This window comes from Scophthalmus maximus, chromosome 16 (assembly GCF_022379125.1).
Source record: "Scophthalmus maximus strain ysfricsl-2021 chromosome 16, ASM2237912v1, whole genome shotgun sequence".
NCBI lineage: Eukaryota > Metazoa > Chordata > Actinopteri > Pleuronectiformes > Scophthalmidae > Scophthalmus > Scophthalmus maximus.
In genome coordinates, this window is record NC_061530.1 from 8099582 (window position 1) to 8120511 (window position 20930).

The window sequence follows — 20930 nt, forward strand, 5'->3', positions numbered from 1 at the left end:
GTCTTCCCGGCATCTCTACTAGACTAGAAACAGAGGAAGATGTCTCGCCTGCAGGTCCAAACCACAGACTGACATTTGGATTTTTGTACAGGCTAAACGAAAGCCTTATGCATGTTATCGGATATTTTTTCATGACGTTCACTTATTTGAAAGGTACGATGCACATGAAGTTTGCCAGATGTAGCCGCGCAGGCTACTGAAGTTCTCATCTGCAGGTTGAAAATCATATGCAAATTAACGTATAGACACCGGCGTGCAACAGACAGACAAACATACACAGACACTTAGTGACATCATTGTATGACATACTGTATGAAAAGACGGACCAAGGCACACGGAAGGCCCTAAAGCACAAGTGATTTGTAAAAAACGATATAAAGACAGAGACGTATCAGGCAAACGCACAAAAAGCGATAAAACAAAACTCCCGTCACTTGGCGTGGTTTCCTTCGTCCGCCCCTGCTGTCCGTGCTCTGAGCGCCTGCTGCCTCCCCTTCTCTCTCACTCATCACCTCTCGGAGACAGGAAGCAATTCACTAACCCCTCTCATCGCCACTCCAGTTGTTCCCGTCTCCGGCGCATTTGGCAAGCCCACTCTGATGAATACCATGACAATCCGTATGCCGCGAGCGCAGCCATACCATATTAGCCTCAGTGTGATCGAGTGTGCGAATGTGGAGCGCAAATCCAGGGCCCCTGACTGAGTATGCCGCAGTATCCTCTTAAATCCCCTCAAAAAAGCGAGCATTCCCTCATGGATTCATGAAAAGAGCCCATTTATAGACATGAAGAGAGAAAAAAAAGGCCTGTTTCAACAGACTTTAAGTGTGGCGGCCAAGGAAAACAATACGCCTGGCCAGAAAAACTGAAGTCTGTAATGCGCCGACTTAATTCCATTCTCTCGCATGAAAAGAGAAAAGAGAGTTCAGGGCTGGCTGGAAAAACTCGCTGTGTCCGAATTGTGTGCGACTGACAGAGGCACTGACATACAAAGTATCACTCTGCACGAAAAATCAACTCGCAGGCTAAATCACACCGCAGGCGGCCACAGCAGGGCCAGGGCAACGCAGCAGTGATATGACAAGTGATTTATGGACGGCGCGGCCAAAAATGCTGGAAAAACAGGACGCAGAGAAAAAATGTGAGAGGGAAGCGTAGAGACAGAGGGGAAGGAATAAGGCAGACTGGGAACGGGAGAGGAGACAAAGACAGAAGTGGAGTGAGGGGTGGGGGGGGGGGGGGGCTAGAGAGCGCTCGGTGCCAGTCGTCAGTCCAGTTGGTCCATTAACGTTGGGAGAAACGGCCTCGCTGACTGAGAGGCGATGGGGAAAAATGGGCCTTCCTATGGGGCAGCCCCTCGAACGTGACGCACAACTGTGAGGACGGAGCGCGGCGCTCGGCCCGCAGCTCGTCACGGGCATGAACAAGAGGGGGCCTGCGCTGTGAAAGTGCAGCGGAACGACCAAAGAATTTAGTCACCTGCGTGGACTGTGTCTATGTGAGCTTGATATTTATCGGGTCGTGTCATTATGGTTTTAGTACCAGCATCACCAACTTCAGGCACAGTACTTGACACTAGTTTGAACGCACCAAATGGACGTCCTCATCCTCATCGTTCAAACATTGTATCGTCGGACTGCAGGCAATCCTGTGAAAAAATTGCATTACAGCAATTTGGCCCCAGGCCAAATTTTTTGCCTCTCTTCTGATTCTTTTTCTCCCTCTATTATTTTAAATGTTGTCTCAACTTCCTTTAATTGGTTCGAAAGTCCGAACTATCCAAAAAATAAACTGAATAGTCTGAAGGTCTGGACCCAACAAGATACTGTAGGCGTGAAGGCGCCACTGAGGGCAAGGTAAATTGAGCTCCAGGTAATCACAGCAATGACAGTTAATCTTCACCATGGCTCACGCAAAAAACGAAATCAAAAACTGATAGTGATGTAGACTTAAACACGGAAATGAAATACAATTTAAAAAGCATCAAAAAAATATTTTATAATTGCCACTAAAACCATGCTAATAAAAAATATGTCGTCAGACTTTTACACTGTATCTACCTTTTTCCACAATCCAAAAACTGTTTCTCTGTTGCTGTTGAGATACATGTATTGAAATTTGACTGATCCACTCAATGTGCTGCATTTATAATGTTAAATTGGAAGGAGGTGTTTGTACATAGTTAGAATTCTACCTGTTGAATAAATTTGTGCGTCCCTGTGGCGTCCCTTCGACGCACCAAGGTTTCACAGCCCTGATTTCCTGTGCATGATGTATTCATTCGAGAGCAGGAACTAAGTCATATGAGAGTGTGATTTATTCATCTCTGCACAGAATTTCTGTGTGGACCAATGAATGAGTTTTGCGAGGCGTTTGTGAATGCCTTCGACTCCGAGCAGGGCCGGGCGACGGCTCTTTCTCCTATTTCCACAAAGCGCGGCGGCGTCCGCCTTTCTCCGCGCCCCACTCTGACAAAACAAAAGCACAGTCTGGAGGCAGTTAACAAGGTGAAACTGACTCGAGTGCCCGGCGCTGCGGAACCGTTCCTGCTGGCAGAGAAAGATATGCAATCATGGCTGGCTTTTGTAAAAAAAAAAAAAAAAACAGCTGTTCCAGAAGCCTGAGATGTGAATAATAGGTGCAATTTGAGATTGTTGTCAATTTTTCAAATAACTGACAAACATGTCGTGGATGATTGTTCTCAGACGGGGGGCCTCTGAGGAGGGATTGCCAAAACAACTCGCTTAGAGAAAATTGCAGTCTTGTAAACGCTGGGGGAGAGCGATCACCGTCTGCTAATGAAAGCTCTTCTCGTGGGAGACGTTCAGACTCATCCGTCACACGGTCGCAGATCGACACTTGAGTGCTCCCGAAGACGTGTTTTCTTACGAATCAGCGAGTCCCTCACACTCCATCGGTGGAAGTGTGCAGTTGGATGGCAACTCGTCGGTCCGACAAATCTTTTGGCGTTGGTGCTTTCGAGTCTGTGTTTGGTTTTTGACTTCAGCACCTACAGCCTCAATCTTAAAATCTGGTTTCTCGCTTTCCTTCTGTGCAAAGGGATTTCCACAGGCCCGTTTTATTCCGAACCGTAATGAAACTAAATTTCCTCCTCAAAGTCAATCCATCTCCAGGCCCGCTGTGCGTTGGACGACTTGGACACAATGAGAACCAAGCTTTGTTATAGAAAGTAAAAAGAAAAAAAACAACCCCACAAAAGTATTTTCCTAATTGGGCCTCTTGGGGAAAACGCGTGTCAGGGCTGAAATCCATCACGCTGATTGCCGGCCTTGTCCTTCGTAGGAGCCGCATGGGGGTCGGTGCCGTGTGGGGTTGGTCGGGGGGTTCTTGCGGTTTTGGATTCGGCACATGCCGGTTGGATCTCGGGAGGGAAGCCCCTGCGCGTCAGCGGGCAGCTCATTACCCCGGGTTAGCCGCCGGGCCCCACTGTCTGCGGGCGGGATGATAAATGAGCAGGTCCCCCGTGTGAGGCCCCGACGGCCCCGTGGCGCGGGGTCGAGCCGACACCTATCGTGTGGGCCGCAGACGGGCGGGAAGGTCCGGGCGAAGGAGCGGCCGCGCTCGCCGCGCTTGGAGGTCATCTCCGGCAGCAGAAGTTGCATGAACGTATTATTCCTAAAATTAAAACTTCACATAAGTTATTCTCAATTCCTGTTTTTTCTTTGACTAGGAAACTGGTTAGATTTGTCCAGGGCTGATTCTTAAAAGATGGTCAGACCTGTATACAATCCCTCGTGTTGGACAAATTCATGTGGACAAGAATTCAAATGCAGAAAACATAACTATCAAACCAATTCACCGACTGGTTAAACTTAATCACCTCTTGCGCTAACGTTGTAAGAAACAGGTTCATTTTAAATGCGGTTGGTAAAAAAATATCTGTTATTTGTTAGCCATCTGAGCGAATACAGCAAAAAACAGTTAGTTCAGGTTTACGCAGTTGACTGTTGCCAAGCTACAACTCCCAGTTGAGGAGCATTTTTGGCAAAACCTATGAAGTGGGAAGTTATCTTCAGATTCCTTTTTTTTTTATGTCTAAAGAAGTTTTCATAAAGAAAACGAAGTGATCCAAAAGGGGCGCATTCACTCTTTGGATCACTTCGTTTTCCTTTTGGATAACTATGACCTGGATGAATGAGAATCTCCACGGTCAAAACAAAGTCAATTTCTTCGCCAGGCAATATTTTTTGGGGGGGGACTTCTTTCTGTTGTTTCCCTCTGGTCTCGCTCCTTTTAACTCTCATCCGGCAATGCCACCCCGAGTGAATTAGTGCTAAGTCTTGGCTCTTGCATTCGCTTCGTGTTCTGTCTGAGCACACAGTAGCTGGACTGCGTAGCCATGAGTCTGTGTGAACCGCACGTGTGCGTGCTAATATACACTCCAACAGTCAGACACACACACACACACACAAACAGAAACATATTCCCCAAGCTGAAGTATACAAAAAGTAGAATCTATTGTGCGGGCACACAGTCATCACCAGATGCGTGCATGCACATGCTCTCGGTCCGTCTTGTCACACCACGCCGGCCGGTGACTCATGCACAAAATGTGGTCTCGCTCTGCTCGTATGTCAGCTGTTGGTTTTTTCACCGTAAAGTTTGGCAAATTGCAGCGATTTGCGGCCATAAATTTGTCATGCACACGTTTCCCCCTCTGACTCCGGCAGACATTCGTCTCTCAGCTGGCACTTGCAGCAGCCACTTGCAGCACGAAAGCATGAGACAACCGGATATCTCCCGGAGAGGTGTGTGTGCGCTCGTGTGTTTGTGTGTGCGCTCGTGTGTGTGCGTGTGTGTGTGTGTGTGCGTGTGCGTGTGTGTGTGTGTGTGTGTGTGTGTGTGGACCTGTCATTCTCGCCTGGGTGATGCCGGTGTGGGCTTGTGTGGCCTGACTGTGGCTCTCCATGAGGTAGGTATGGCACGTAATTCAGACTGCAGTCGTTTGTGTGTGTGTGTGTTTGTGTGTGTGTGTGTGTGTGTGTGTGTGTGTGTGTGGATGGTTTGGCAGACATCAGATTGGTGGGAGCGGGGGGTGTCATGGCCTTCAGACCGTCTCACACACATACAAACACAAACATCCATATCCAAAAAAGCAGTGAGCATGAATGGTCATTCAGCTCCAGCCAGCAGAATGAAAACAAGTCAAAAGGAGGAAGAGGAGGGGGGGGGGGGGGGGGGGGGGGGTTAGAGGATGGGGTCTAGAGCCAAAAGAAACATGGTGGGCTCGTCTGTCCTCCTCCCTGTCCTGACGAGCACCCCAGGCAAATATTCTGTGAATGAGAGCATATTTTCGGGGGCTACATACGCTTCCATTTCACTTTGCAGAGGAGAAGAAGAAGAAGAAGGAGGAGGTGGTGATGGAGTGGTGACTCATCCATGATGTCATACAAGATGAAAAATTTCTAAATGACTCTCAACGTGCGAAGGAGGACGTGCATTTCTTTTTTGCCTGCCCCCTCGACCTGGTACTCCTTCACTGACTGGTTTGCTGGTTTGCATGTTCAAAGAAAAATTATAATCCTTGTGATTTTGATGAAAACTAAGCATTTCTTCAATCAGATGTATTTACATTATGTAAGCATCTCTCTCTACAGTAGTATAGTTTTTGTTGTTGATTGTAATGGTGGAGTCCATCGTTCCTGCAAATGATTCAAATTGCCTCAAATCACACACATTATCTCACTCGCACCAGCCTTAACTTTTCACAGAGCAATGAATAATAAAAGCCACATGGTGATTTCTGAATTTTAGAGGTGATACTGCGTTTTTACAATTTTTTATTTTGGACAGGGTTAGACGAGATTGCGTCTTACTTAATAGACAAACATTGGAGTGGTGTCAACCTTTCCGTCTATCTCACGGCAAGAGAGCAAATAGCAGCTAGAGGACAGTGAGGAAATACATCTCTTCATGCATTTGACTGACGCTTACATATATTGCTTAGAGCTACAGTGTGTAACATTTAGAAGAACTTATTCCCAGAAATTGAATATATTGTCCACAACTATGTGTTCATATATGTTTAGTCACCTGCAACAAAGAACCACTGTTTATTCGTCAACTTTGAATGAGTTAAATATAGTGACATGAGGTGGAACGACCTCCGTGTGAGTCGCCATGTTTGCTACGTTGGTTGAATACGGTTGTTGCCTGGAAACAGGAAATGGAATCAGCGGTGCGCCGCCATAAAGTGTCCCCTGTCGGTTGCGGTTTGCAACTTTAGCACCGAATGCAAGAATTACACACTTGGGCTTTAAGATTGTTACGATTAGATTAGGCTCAGCTAGACTGTAGTTGTTGACGTAGGTCTCACTACTGAATGGAAGAGTTAAAATCCTCATGCCCGTCATTAACGTCGGAAATGTGCATTTTCTGACCTGACGATACATTTGATAAAGTTTCGGCAGCTGAAACTGAAAAGGTCAAAAAAAGTATTGTGGTCCTGATTGAGAAAGAGAAGAGTCACCATTCACATAACCACAAGAAACACACACCAGCATCAAACGGCAGTGCACAAGAGCAGCAGTAGTTTTCCCAAACTCTGTGAAAACCAATTAGACAGCCTCATCGTGAGTGATAACAGTGTTTGATTACTCCCCGGGAGGAGACAGATGCTATCTGGCTCTTTTTCGTTGTGGCAGCGCGACCTTTAAACACAACAGTGTTTCGCTGATGGGGGATCGGTGGTGTAAGACATGTCGGTGTCAAAGAGCCCCTTGTGATGTCCCCGCGGACCAGCGGGAGGTATTTTAATGGCTGTCTGACCCGCGGCGGCTTCAGCCTGCTGCCATCTCTCACACAGAGACACTATTATGCTGCATCAGAAACTCGAAAAAGCACAGGAGACTCTTAAAATATGTCAACAAAAAAAAAAAAAGAAAAGCTACAAAGTGACACACAGTTTTACCTTGAGTCACTCGGTTATACGCTCTACGTCTTGACGAGCTGTCGACCAGCCAGAGGATGAGATCGGCATCTTCAGTGACGTCTCCACACAGGGGTGTTTGTGTTGACTTCTTTTTCTGTTCATCACACAAAGCTGACATGAATGGGGCAGCCATTCAAAACTACACACAGTGAACTCTGGCTAGTGTTAACATGTTCACTGAGAAAAAAAAAAGTGAGGTAAAGAATAAAACTTTTGCGTTTGCATTGCATCTTTTGTACCTTGCACCATACAAGCTGTGTTGAGAGAAAGGAGTGCTGAAGAGTCCATAATGAGAAAGATACGGGATAATAAATAGCTTGTTAGCTGTTTTGCACAATCCATTTTAACAGGCCCCAATGTTAGAGTATATAAACTGCTTCACAACAGACTGCAGACTGGAAGATACACATTCATATTTAAATAAATAACTGCATTAACCGTTTCCATTTTTTTTTATGAACTTATAGTTTATTTTTTGAATTCCTGAGTAAATGTTTGACTGAGGAAGCCTTTAAGGTAATTCACAATGACAAATTTGGGAAGGGGTGGGATTAGATAAATGTGTACTTCTTCCCACAACTTTTCGGACATGTCTATGCTATCTATTTTTTGTGTAAGATTATAATTTTTTTTGTATTACCTTTCCAAATATGAATTTTATGTTAGAGGGAAATCACAATTAATAATCTGTCCACTAAATTGGACATCATGCATCAATTGCTATATTTCAACTGCAATTATCCTATGACTGGGACTCAATCGTTGTTGAAAATACTTCACTACTACTTGAAAATACTTCACTAGTACTACTACTACTTGACAGTAAATCAATAAATTCATGCTATTCTAATGTAACTTGCAGTTTTTGTCACAAAGACCATATTTTGTGCAGGTTACTGTTGCTCCATTGTTAGTGTGTTCATATGTTGGGGGAGCAGAACCAATAGATTTCTTTATGATAAGTTCATTGATATTGAACCTATGCACAGTTCACCAGGGGGAGGAAGGGAGACAGGAGCAGGGTTCAACCTTTTTGCATTGCATTGAACAGTAGCCTATTGGATTTATTTTTTCTTCTTTTGCCTCATGTTTTGCAGCTTTAGAGCTGTTAAACTGTCTAATCTGTGTCTTGCCATGATGGCGCCAGGGTTGAATGTAGCCAAACCTGATCCCCTCTCTCTCTCTCATTTCTTTAATGATGGAGTTGATTGATGTGGCGCGGGCCTTTGAAAGCGTTTACCGCAAATATATTTACAGGAAAGGCCATCGCCCTCGTGGGAAGATCTTTTGTTTCCCAAAACTTCGCGTCTAATCAATAGGGCAGTTCATCTTAAAACGCTGCGCGGCTCTCGTTGGCTGCGGCGCTAGGAGACGTCATCCAGCAGGCGCGCTCCGCGCGTCCGTCTCATCCACGGTCTCCTCCCACTGTAGGAACAGCTGTTGACCGTGAACCGTGGACTGCGTGGTCCGACACGAACAACCTGCAGACGGGATCGCGAGTCTGGGTGGGCTTCGACCGAGGAGAAACACAGAGAGAGAGAGATTTCATTTTGCTTTTTGATTGATTGGTTTTTAACAAAAGCTACGCACAAGTTTCACCAGGTTTCCTTTGAATGGGACAGTTTCCTTGAACATCAGCCATGGCGAGCCGACTGCTTCACTTGCTGCATGTATTGATGCTCCTGGAGTGCAGCAGCATGGGTGAACTCGTCGTGTCCGAGGAGCTCGGCGAAGCCCCGGTGCGTCCGGGCGCCGACGCGGCGGCACCGGCCGCGGGGGATCGGCGCGTCTTTGCGCACGAGCGCGCCAACCGGGACATGGTCTCCATCGACATGTTCAAGGTGTACGAGAGGTACAGCAAAGAGCCGCAGAGCCTGCGGCACGGGAACACCGTGAGGAGTCTCAAAGCTGTCCCGGGTGAGTGGCCACAGGAGTTCACTTTTGACCAAGTGTCATCACACTGTTTTTATCCTGTTGAAAAGAAATCATATTTCCCTGCTTATGATTCAATGCTTGTTGGTAGCAAATTAATGTTTCAAACGTCGGTAAATTGTTTAATTTAGAATCTATTGTTCTTTATTATTCTTATTCCAACTATTATTATTATCAAAAATCACTCAGTATTTAGTATTTTGATAACTTTCCAATATTGATTCGACTTTTTTTAAAGACTAAATCAGTGTAAAAAGACGAACATTTCAAAGATATTCTAAGTAATAAAAAAAAAAAATACATTCTATTTTTTTGAAGCCCACTTTTTTTGTTTCTCAAGTCATGGGCTAATAAAAACTGATATCTGGTTGCTTTTCATTTTGAAAACATCACAAATTAAAATAGAAAAATTGATGAGAGTCAATTCCCCGTGTCCAGAGGCAAATTAGAAATCTTGCAAATGAATCAGCATACAAGTTTTTCTCCTTTACCCTATATGAAATATAAAAATCATTTTACGATAACTCTTTATGGCACATGAAATGTATGCCATCTGTGTGTGTTGTGCACATCACATATTTGTTGTCTCTTTTTGCTGCATAGTTTATGCCCTTTTTACTAACTAAAAAAATACAGCGGAGAAAGGGAAGAAAATGTACATTTAAACTTCGGCGGTCAAATTGCGTGCACACAAAAAATTCCTTGTAAAAAATGCCTGATCGTAATTATTTCATTGGTGGGACGTGCTAAATGCAGGTGTTTTTTTGTCAGTCACACAGCAGCGATCTCCAATCCCCTTTGGGCGAAGCGTCTCCCCCAACCACCGTGCTCTGCCGGCGTTGTGATTTACTGATGAAGGGGACTTTAAGTGTCGAGCGCTGTTAGTTCCCCGGTAGCTGTAACAGCCGAGGTGTTAGACAAGAGCCTATTATCACACCCAGACACCGGCTGCACGGGGAAAAGCCTCAGAGGAGCTCCTTCTCCTGTAAGCATTTCCATATGCCTGCTGCACACCAACTGGACCGATCCAGTGTTTGTCTTTCAGGCTGTGGTGGAAGTTTGGGAGACAAGGTTCAACTTCAAGAGCGTTGCGATCTCGGATGAGGTTTTCGGTCATGCGTGAGGCAGGCACTTCGCCGGGCTTGCACTTGAATAAATCCCATGCTGCCGCTTCTGTCTGTTTTGTGGAAGACGTGTTAGAGGCCAAACGTGCCAGAGTGAGATGACAAAGGAGGTAAAAAAAAAAAAAAAAAGAATAGAGGGGGAAAGGTTCAAGGCAGCAACTTGATCGCTCCAGTCGTCTTCATTGTTCATTTCAGGGAGACGTGCCTCCATTGCTTCAGCATCTGTTTGGCAAAAACATCTGTTTGGCAAAACATCTCATGTTTGTTTTCTCTGACACAACTCGAAAAAGAACTTGTTTTTCTTGTCGTCCTGTTCATTCTTCTGATTCCGTGTCAAATCCCCCAGGAGTCTCACATGGCAAAGAAGTGTTCCAGTTCAACCTGTCCTCCATCCAAGACTCGGAGCTCATCCTCTCTGCGTCTTTCCACTTCCTCTACAAGCGGCAACGCCACCAGCAGCGGCCGTGGCGTTTCCGAAGGCCTCGCCACCCGTCCGGCGGCCTCCAGCACTCCCATCCTTCCTCCCCGCAGCTCCTCTTCCGTGGATCGTCCCCAAACTCTGCTTTCGCAACGCCGCTGGGGAACGTAACCCTGGCTCCTTTCAAGAAAGGCTCTTGGCAATCGAGGGATGTAACGGCAGTGGTGAAACGCGCCAGGTACGTCAACGAGCCCGTGGTAACAGTGGAGTTTGACATGGAGTTCGGGGCGACTCGAACGCAGCAGAGGAGCTCTCGCGAACAAGAGCGTCTCTCTCCAGCCAACCTGCCGTATATCCTCGTGTACGCAGACGATCGAGCTATAGATGAGCCAAACAGTGTGGCCATGTCACTCCAGCGGTACGGGCCCTTCCCCGTGGGGGGCGACGCTTCCTCCGCGGCCTCCAGGATCCGGAGGGAGCTTCATCTACAGATCCAAACGAATGATGTCCCAGAGGTCCAGTTCAACACCTTGAAGAATCACGAGCTGTGGCAGAACACATATTTCCCGGCCAAGGCCAAGGCAGCAGTCAAACCGGGGAGGAAGCAGCCGGGTCAGGAGAGCAGCGGCGGTCTCGGTAAGCCACCGGTGCTGAGCTTCGATGAGCGGACGATGAAGAAGGCCCGGAGGAGACAGTGGAGTGAGCCCAGGGTTTGCTCCAGGAGGTACCTCAGGGTGGACTTCGCCGACATCGGCTGGAGCGAGTGGGTTCTGGCGCCAAAGTCTTTCGATGCCTACTACTGCGCCGGGACCTGTGGCTTCCCCATCCCCAAAGTGAGCCAGATGACGTCTTAACCTTTTTTGCTACTGGTTATATGTTCAGTAAACTTGAGAGATCAGGGTGGAGTTTAGATGGAAGACCATAAATGGTCGTATTACACATTAGTAGATAATTGCTGGCCTTAGTTACACATTGTTGCATTGGCGTACACAGTTTATTTTTATTGTATTTGTCAAATAAATGTTTACTTTTAGACTGTAATTCACCCATTCACATAGACACATGATGGCAGTGAGCTACCGTGCAAGGTGCTGACCTAGGCATCGGGGGCAGTAGGGGCTCGGCATGTGGACACGAGAGGCCAGGAATCAGACCACCAACCCCACGTTTCAGTCCAAATTCACAACTGCACATTTGTGAAAAGTCAAAAAAGAAATGGTCTTGAACCACAAGGCAAAAAGCCAGAGTGCACGTGGAAATATAAAAAGTAGGCAACAGAATTTCTGCATGATAGATCAGGTTGAATGTTTTTTTTTTTACTTTTGCACCTCTTACGGACATTTATCGTTCATTTAAGATTTTCTGCCCGTATTCTAACAGTCATCACACAGCTTGCGTTTTGTCACCCTGATATAAAAAGACAAAAACCTTTGCTGTCTTCGTGTTTCAGGTGGTGCGGCCCTCCAACCACGCCACCATCCAGAGCATCGTCCGAGCCGTGGGCATCGTGCCCGGTGTGCCCGAGCCGTGCTGCGTTCCAGAGAAGATGAGTGCCCTCAGCGTGCTGTTCCTCGACCCGAGCAGGAATCTGGTTCTCAAGGTTTACCCCGGCATGTCTGTGGATACCTGTAGCTGTCGGTAGGGCTGGTGCAACGTGGGGGATGTGGGACATGACTGCGGATTGAGTTTTTTCACGGCAAGAAGTCAATTTTCAGACCCGAGGACAGTTGTGGTGAGACACGACTGAGAAAGACTGGAACTCGAGCGATATGACTGTGAGAGCTACGGCTCCGGACTCTCTGTCCGAATAACTTTTCTCTGAGCTCTTGGGACTTGTTTGGTGTCGACCCATGGTTTGACAGATTGTCGTAGCTTTTTCCTCCCGATCTAACACATTTCTTGGCCTTTTTTTCCTTTTGGTCCAATTTCATTGATTTTTTTTACCCTCCTTCAAAAAAAAAGCTCAAGAATGTGCACTTGGACAAACAAACAGAGTATTAATCTCTGTGTTGATTAGCTGGATGCTGGTTTAAGAACAGAAATCCAGGTAATTTTTTTATTGATTCTTTATGTTCTTTTTCAGTGCATTTTTGCTCCTGTTTTACATTTGGACAAAAAGGTGATTTTTGTCTGATTTGATCTTGGGAAAGGACTTGATTTCCTCTGGTCTCAGTCTGGACTCCACTGAAACTGGATTTGGAATCTACGGCCCTGCGTGAGAAACACATAGCCCTTATAGGCTCACAGTGAAACCTTCTGACATCAGTCCCCCTCGCTGCTTACCACCGTCTTCCAGAATCCGGACAGAAGTTTGGACAAACCAATGAAACTGCACAGTGACTCACAGACTCAGGAGGGTTTTGAACACAGAGAGGTTGACTGGCAGCACGCTCACATTCCACCACATTAAACAGCCGTTGACGTGTAAATACTGAAGCAACTAACGCAAACTAAATTGTACTTATTTTCCCAGTGTGACGCATTGATGTGAACGAAGTCCCCTATCATATTAGCGAGAAATGTTATTCATGCATGAGATAATATCTTTTTTTTTTTAAATATATTCTTGTATATCTTGTATATAATGTGTGTATTTTTCTCCACAGAGTTTAAGGCAACACAAGCATTGTGTTGCATGTTTTTGTTATGGGCGAAGAATGGCAAAGAGGGAAAAAAAATGGTGCATTGCTGCCACCTGCTGTGTATTTTGGGGGGAAATTAAGGGAAATTAATTTTCAAATCAAAAGTTGCAAGTTCTTCCTGTGACTATGCAATATTTCTACTTCCCACATACATTCCATTTATCCACTGTTATAATACATGTACAGTTTGTAATATGTACAGTAATTAGAAAAGGTTCACATAGCAACTAAACTAGCTAAGATCATATTCAAGTAGTTTGATGTCTGCTTTAACAAACCACAGACATAATGTGGGCTTGGTTTGGGGAAAAAACGGAATTGTACATACAGCCAAAAACACGTATTGGCTTTATAATGTTATATTAAAAAACATATTTAAAGCATAGATCGAGATGTGTACATAGATAAACCTGTTGTACATCAAAATAATATACAATAATATTGTCATATCAACCATACACACACAACAGATAATACATTGGATTACCTGTATTTTATTTTAAAGTTGTCTGTGCTACTATTGATTTTCTTTTCTTTTCTCTATTAAATAACAGGATTGGGACGAGTAAATTTGTCAATTGCCATGATTAAGAGAGTTTTAATGGTCCCCGATGATCTAATTGCTGTTTCAAAGCCTTTTGCAACTGATGTGAGAGATATTCTCGGGCACATCTGAACTTCTTGACCTTAAAACTGACATATATTGACTATGGGAACAAAACACTGTTACGTTGGCTTTTGCTGCCCACAATGAATATCAGTACCAATCATCACCATAGGCAATTGGGCAAACCCTAATAAATTGAATAGGTTTACCTCCCAAATCCATCTGTGATCTGCTGTTTTTTTTACTGCACGCTTACATTATTTGCTCTATGCATGCCACTAGATTTTTTTTTCTCTGATCATCTCCATTAAAGCACAGTTATAGTGAAAGCATTATTATGAAATGCGACCGACTGACTGCTGAATTACAGAAATTCCTAGATAGGCCAGACTCAGGCCAACGTCCCCTGACACGTTGGCTTGTCACTCGGGCTCACAACCCCCACAGAAACCCAGGGTAGAGTCCCCCGCTATCCTTCCGTCTATCAAGACTTACAGGTTGAAGTGGTGAAGGATAGAAATAATTCCTGCTCTCCTACCCCATCAGATTTAATGTTTTCCCACTAGAAATCTGTATCGGACCATGAACAGTTTTCTGTGTGCTGTGCGTAATACTTAGGGTGTGATTGGGTTTGACGAATCCTGAAGTTAACCAGAAGTCATGTATTCTATGTTTAGATTTTCATGGTTTTCTTGGAATAAACACAAACAGTACTGGGTGGGTTAAAGTGCATTTTTGGGTGATCTGCTTGTAATCAAATCGCGCTTGACCATACAGGTGTAAATGCACCTGAGATACACCTGTGTAATCCAACAGATGGTGTCAGTGGTGTCACAAGTGATGACGAAAATCGCACATTCCTATGACTATTTCGGTCCGCCAAAGAAATAATTCCTCTTATCAGTACTATTAAAAAGTGTGTGGTCTAATATGCAAGATATAAAAAAAAAAACGTGGCAATATAGGTGGTAAAGAATGCAATGTTCACTTTGTTTCTTTTAAGCAGTTTGGTTTCCGGTGGCCTCAACACTTTCACCCCTCAAGCTGGGAAAAGTCACTTTACGGAGATGTCTGCTTGTCAGTAACCTCACAGTTTCCATCGCCTCCCTCGTTATCACGTTCGAGTGTTTACAGTGTCTTCATTAGCCGCCAGCCCTCCAATGATAACAACGCTTAAAAGAAGGCATCAATGACAGTGATAAGCACAGCCAAGCTACTATTTTGGTTGACACGAGTCCCCCTGTTTACACTGGGAGCATGGGAGCGGACATCAGGCAGTGGTCTTTGCATGGGGGTTCTCCATTTTCAAAACCTTGCCACAGCAAAGTCTGTTTTCAAGCTGGGAAGAAGGTGACGTTCGTGCCAGCTCAGTGGCTCCGTGAGGATATCGTTTCAAAATGCTGCGCTTCAGGGCGTTTCTGTTGCAGGTGTGTCTGAGTCTGGTGGTCTCCAGTGGCTCCTGCACCTGTAAACCTCTCAACAATGACATCGAAAACGATGACCCTGAGGGATTTTACTCTCAGCTGTCAGAGGAGGACCTTCTGGAGGAGGAAGATACGGACTTGAGGATGGAGAACCTCCTCGGAACCATGAAGGAGGGCTTTTTGAAGAAACTCAACCTGTCGGATGTTCCCCAGGAGCACGGCAAGATCTACCCTCCTCAGTTCATGATGGAGCTGTACAATAAGTACGCCTCGGACAGCTCGGCTATCCCTCAGTCTGATGTCATACGAAGTTTCACTGTTCAAGGTACGTGATCAGCATTCGAATTGCCAGGGGAGAAGTAAGATCATTTTCTGTCTTTCTGATGGGAGGGAGATATTTCTGGGTAATTGATATTATACAGAGTGCTAAAGTAAGGGTTCCCGACCCTTTGAGGCTTGTGATCTTTTTCCGTGTTACGTTTTAAGAATTAAAAATTGAATTGGAGAAATTAGGTGAAACATGAACATAATTTTGTGTAGTAAACAATTGTTTTTGTTTTCCAGGTTACTCAGGTTAATGTTATTTACCAGAGCTTCAGATTTATCCCATCCCATGGCCTGGAAATGACGTATCATCATGAGCCTAATTACGGCTTCCAACGTTTAAAATACTAGAATCTTTACTACAAAATAGCCAAATAGAAACATACTAAATTGTTATTCACCCCTACTATATTAAAGTGTAACTCTTAATTTTTGTCAAATAAAATGTAAATGAAACTGAAAAAAGGAGTTTTGTGAAAACAGTTTCTTAGCCACGGGCTTTAAGTTTCCTGTTGCAACATTTTACGTGTGACTTGTTGTGCTGCAAAAGGAATACACTCTGAATTTAATGGAGTACATGCATTGATAAAAAATGTTTTTAAACATTAAAGTGAATTTTAGGTCTGTATTCCACTTAGAGTTTGAGCTACAACACTAGTTGTAGTTAGTTTGTGTATTTTGCGAACATAAGTACTTTTTGGTCCATGCTTTTTTAACATGGGCCAGGCCGGAAAGGAGGGGGTCTAGCTTGTGCTAACTGTGAGTCCATAACAAATGTACAGTAACAAAAGTCCAGGTGAAGTCAAATCACAGAAGAAAAGAGAGTATAGTAACTGACGTCAGCCCCCAAGTTATACGGTCATGATGGCATGAACAATTTAAGTGCACGATATTGGACCAATCAAAATACAACTTTTGACCACTTTGACCAAATAGAGCATCGGAGTTGTCTGGCCAAAACAAAAACCAAGGATCTACTACATACACTGATTTCTTTTCTTTTTTTTTTAAATTTTAAGCTCAGTTTGACGTTAATGTATGTATGTAACCTCATGTTAAACAGTGTAAATCTCAACTGCTTTTTGACATGAAACCTCTCACCTCGTTGTATTTCTCAAACAGATATCACACTGTCTATGACAAATGGCGCAAAGTCGAAATACAGGCTGCAGTTCAACGACACCATCCCCAACCATGAAAAGATCACCACGGCTGAACTACAGCTCTTCTTCTTCCCGGATGCCAGGTCAAGGTTCACCTCCCACAGTTTTGAGGCCACCGTCAAAGTCTATGAAGTGGATCGAACCGATTTGACATCCACTACCCAACTACTGGATGGCAAGGAGGTGAGAGGCTCACAGAGCATGTGGACGACGTTTGATGTGACCACAGCTAGTCAGAGCTGGATCAAGACAGGCAATGGAGCAACTGTTTTTGATGTAGTGGTGGATAGGAAGGACTGTGGGGCTTCCGACAGGGGAGAGGAAGGAGCAGGCTGTCTAAATATGAGCATGTCTGTTGGAGATAACACGTCAGCAGCTCTGATAGTCTTCTCAGATGACCTGGGTAGCCGGAGGAGGGAGACAGAGAAAGAGCTAAAAGAGATGATCCTCCACGAAGAAGAAACCATCTTGCACTCGGGCGCCGACTGGAACGGAGGGGAGCAACTTCCCAACAAGATCCTGGCAGCTCAGCATCCACGGAGAAACAAAAGAAAGGCAGAGAGGGAATATTGCCGACGGACCTCGCTAAAGGTCAACTTTAAAGACATTGGCTGGGACAGTTGGATTGTGGCTCCTCCAGAATACGACGCCTTTGAATGCAGAGGGCTGTGTTACCACCCGCTGACGGACGAAACCACCCCGTCCAAGCATGCCATTATCCAGACACTGATCAACATTAGGGACCCCAAGAGGGCCAACATGGCGTGCTGTGTCCCCATCAAACTGGACCCCATCACAGTCTTGTATCAGGAGAATGGACGTCTCACCATTAGATACATGTATGAGGAGATGAAAGTGGCAGAGTGTGGCTGCAGGTAGTAGGGGGTGGTTGTTTTGGTGGTAGCAAAAGTGGTAGATTGTGTTGGTTCTAATGCTGCATTTCATTCAAGACTATCTGATGTTCACAGGTGGTACTCAGTATAACCACCATTATGCCCACCATTGGGAGAGAAGGAAGACCTAGTCAAAGAATAAACATTGTTACCTCCTACTGTTGACCTATTTCTCCCCAAGCATCTGCGATATTTTATTTTAAAAAATTAAATAAAAAAAGACAGTCTTGAATCTACAGTCATGCTAAATACTGACATCAGAATGCTAACATGGTCACAATGCTAATGTGCTGATGTTTAGCAGGTATGTTTCTCATGTCCACCAATTATTTTATTTGGTAATTGGTCATAATCCAGAGTATTAGATCAGAATAAGTGCTAGATGAAAATTACGCTAAGCATATTCATGACATCAGTGCATTTTATTTGCTATCCAGTGTCAGTCAGTATCAGCCCTCTTATCTGTTTGCACATGTGCTCATTCGGACGTTATGCAGACTTTGTAGGAGGAGATGACAGAGTGAAGTCTGTTTAATGTCCGGCTCCACTGATTCTCACATACAGCTTCTGCATATAATAGAAAGGTTCAGGGTTACAGTCCATGTGTGAAAGCAGCTTTTGTCTGTTGCTAAGTGCACATAAACAATTGTGTCTATTTGATTTGAACGAGCAATGGTAAATTTGGAAACTCCCAAAACTAGGTTGGCTGACCAATGTTGTAATTTGATCACAAATTCAACCCATCACTAACTCACGGACATTCTGAGATGTACAGCTGGACTGTGGCTGGTGCAACTAAGTACAGTATGTTTTCAAATTGTAGCCATGAAATAACGAAATGTAGCATTTACAGTTTTATACCTTTCCTTTAGATTTATTGTTAGCAAGAAGTCTGAAATCAGGGAAATAGTCATTAATTCAGTGTAACAGTAGAACAGATCAGTTATACCACTTTTTCTGTTTTCCAGTGTATGTATGCCTGTGCAGAAACTGATGCTTTTTAGAGCTTTTGCTCAAATAATGACTTTTTTTAAAACTGCATTTCACAAGGTATTAGTCCTTAGCAGAGAACCAAAGGAAGCAAACATTTTTCATATTGTATATTTAATACTTACTGTATGTACATAAAAAAACTTGTCCTTGCAATATCTTGGTTTAATATATTTCTACAAACTATTGAGATTATATCTTGTATTTTTATGTAGTTATTGACGTAAAGCAGAACAAAATGCAGATCCATTAGTATTGCAATGTTTGAAAAACAAATAAATTGAGCAGTTGGCATTAATAGGATCGCATTTGATTACGGCTGTGCATCTGCTAACCCTGTGTTACTGTAGACATAATGTAAAACTGTATAGAACTATTGTTAGTGTATTTTTTAATATGACTTGTGTAATTTCATAGTTTGCAGCAGTCTTTAAACGACTGCTACCAGATTTGTACAGAAAGTACAGCTTGTAAAATGGTCAGCTTACATATGCAGGCATGCAACATTGCCACTGTTGCTTCTACCAGAAGAGAAACTGTCTTGAAAGCTCAGTATTCCTAAACTTCTCCAGTGGACATGACTGTGTGTATTAATCTATATGATACTGACATTCTAAAAGAGAGGTTTCTGCCAAATCTTATATAAATCCTGCCTCCATCTGTGTGTTCGAGCTGCTGAATAATAACTCAATCCATCTGGCTTAAAGTGGAGAGGTTTTTACTGCACCGTGGGTCTCTTGATGTGTACAATTTTTTACAAGCTTATCATCCCGGAAATGAATAAATATAAGTCTTGGGGAAATTCTGTGTCACAAAATTAAATTAAATTTCACTCATTTCATCTATAGTAGACTACTCATCCTGTATGAATTTCTTAACATTTTGGCATCACTTTGAGTCATTTTCTGTCAAATTTGTAAACCTTCAACATCCTGTGATGACTATACAGGTGGTCTACCATTTGACATAGAACTCTAAGCAATAAAACAATCACCCAGTAGCACAGCTCTCATTTAACACAACAAAATATGCATCTTCATTGCCTCTTTTCCTTCCATCTCAGTGCCACCATAGATACAAGAAGGGAATCAAGGCAACACATTTCTGTCCTCTAAACTATCATCAAATCGTTTTGGATCTGTTGAATATATTCAGTGTCCAAATAGAGAGAAGGATGCAACCACCTCGTAGCATGGACTAGGCGGTCTTTATACTACGTCACCAAACTTCCTCCCTTGCTCCCATTATAATCACTTTTGGCCCATAGAGGGCGCCTAACAACAAATCCTGACCATAGTTCATAAGAAGATGCTTGTACAGACAACCTATAGGCAAACTTTTTGTAGGACAGTCTTACTTCTATCAAAATGTATTGATCCAGATTGCAATCAGAACATCTTATTAACCCAATAAATAATTTAAATATTTCTGAAAGACATCAGGCTCTCTTTTTTCTCACAGTATATCATCCAGGATACAAAGCAGAAATAACTATATGAAATATACTCTATTATAAAATTTGCTACACAAACAAAAAGAAAACACACCACTCTTGTAAATGTGAAACACAATTGCAGCAACCATGGATATAAACCATAAACTGTTTAAAAGGTATGAACAGTAAACTGCACTTACTCAGTGGTGGCATATCATAATATTAACCTCCATATTTCCTACACAGTACACTTCTTCAAAGAAACTGAATTTGAATTAAATTAAATGGCTTTGCATTTGGCATCAGTAATTCAATTGGAAAGTAAACAAGTAATTTGGGAATAAATCCAACCTTTTATTTCCTTATCCAGAATGTGGGTGTGTTTTTCCTTCTATTCTGATTCTGCATGTGATTTAAGAAGGCTTTGCCGCGTGTCCACAAACTGTAATCATGTCACTAGTGGAGCGACCCAGACATGACCCCTAAAGCTACCACTGGCACCAACATAGACCAGCTTTCATAACAGAGAAGGGAGAGTGCGTGAGGTGGAGGAGGAGAGAGCCCAAGAGTTTCTGATAATGCTTTCACATTCATCTGCCCACTCTCAACATATATATCTGTCCCTTGAAAGTTTTTTTTCTTAAAAGAATTTTGAGGTGGTATATTATAACAAATGGGGAATTTGTTAAATGTTACAGAGTGTAATACAAACATTAGTCTACAATGTAGTTTGGACAAAGTCAAATCATTTGCATTACATTGAAATTGAATAACAACAGAAACATATATAATATTTGTGTGGGAAATGGTAAGACACTATCTCCTATTTCCCTTTTTTTCCTGTCAGCCATTGTCTGTCAGCTGATGCACCACAGATAATACGATTAAAGGTTTATTGGGAACAAAAGCCTCTTATTTTGATGTGGTTGTTGTCCAAAACAGCCTACCACAATGACAATGTTCCCTCCTACAAAAAACACAACAGACAACTGACCTAAAAACACAGCAGACAACTGACCTGACACA

General features: G+C 43.6%; 2 protein-coding genes across 2 annotated transcripts; both read left to right on the forward strand.

The window, feature by feature from the left end:
* The first annotated feature begins 8267 nt into the window (after positions 1-8267).
* Positions 8268-13892, forward strand: gdf10b (growth differentiation factor 10b). The gene is made up of 3 exons (XM_035613601.2): positions 8268-8869; positions 10355-11259; positions 11877-13892. The coding sequence occupies exons 1-3, from the start codon at positions 8593-8595 to the stop codon at positions 12066-12068; spliced, it is 1374 nt and encodes a 457-aa protein (XP_035469494.1). The 5' UTR covers positions 8268-8592; the 3' UTR covers positions 12069-13892.
* Positions 13893-14437: 545 nt separating this feature from the next.
* Positions 14438-19851, forward strand: gdf2 (growth differentiation factor 2). The gene is made up of 2 exons (XM_035613602.2): positions 14438-15424; positions 16546-19851. The coding sequence occupies exons 1-2, from the start codon at positions 15073-15075 to the stop codon at positions 17463-17465; spliced, it is 1272 nt and encodes a 423-aa protein (XP_035469495.2). The 5' UTR covers positions 14438-15072; the 3' UTR covers positions 17466-19851.
* Positions 19852-20930: the final 1079 nt, after the last annotated feature.

What these genes read in the sequence shown, in the direction of transcription:
- gdf10b (XM_035613601.2), top strand. Translation starts at nt 8,593, where the DNA reads ATGGCGAGCCGACTGCTTCACTTGCTGCATGTATTGATGCTCCTGGAG. An exon ending in GAGTCTCAAAGCTGTCCCGG is followed by an intron (nt 8,870 to 10,354) that starts GTGAGTGGCCAC and finishes CAAATCCCCCAG; the next exon opens with GAGTCTCACATGGCAAAGAA. An exon ending in GTGGCTTCCCCATCCCCAAA is followed by an intron (nt 11,260 to 11,876) that starts GTGAGCCAGATG and finishes TTCGTGTTTCAG; the next exon opens with GTGGTGCGGCCCTCCAACCA.
- gdf2 (XM_035613602.2), top strand. Translation starts at nt 15,073, where the DNA reads ATGCTGCGCTTCAGGGCGTTTCTGTTGCAGGTGTGTCTGAGTCTGGTG. An exon ending in ACGAAGTTTCACTGTTCAAG is followed by an intron (nt 15,425 to 16,545) that starts GTACGTGATCAG and finishes TTTCTCAAACAG; the next exon opens with ATATCACACTGTCTATGACA.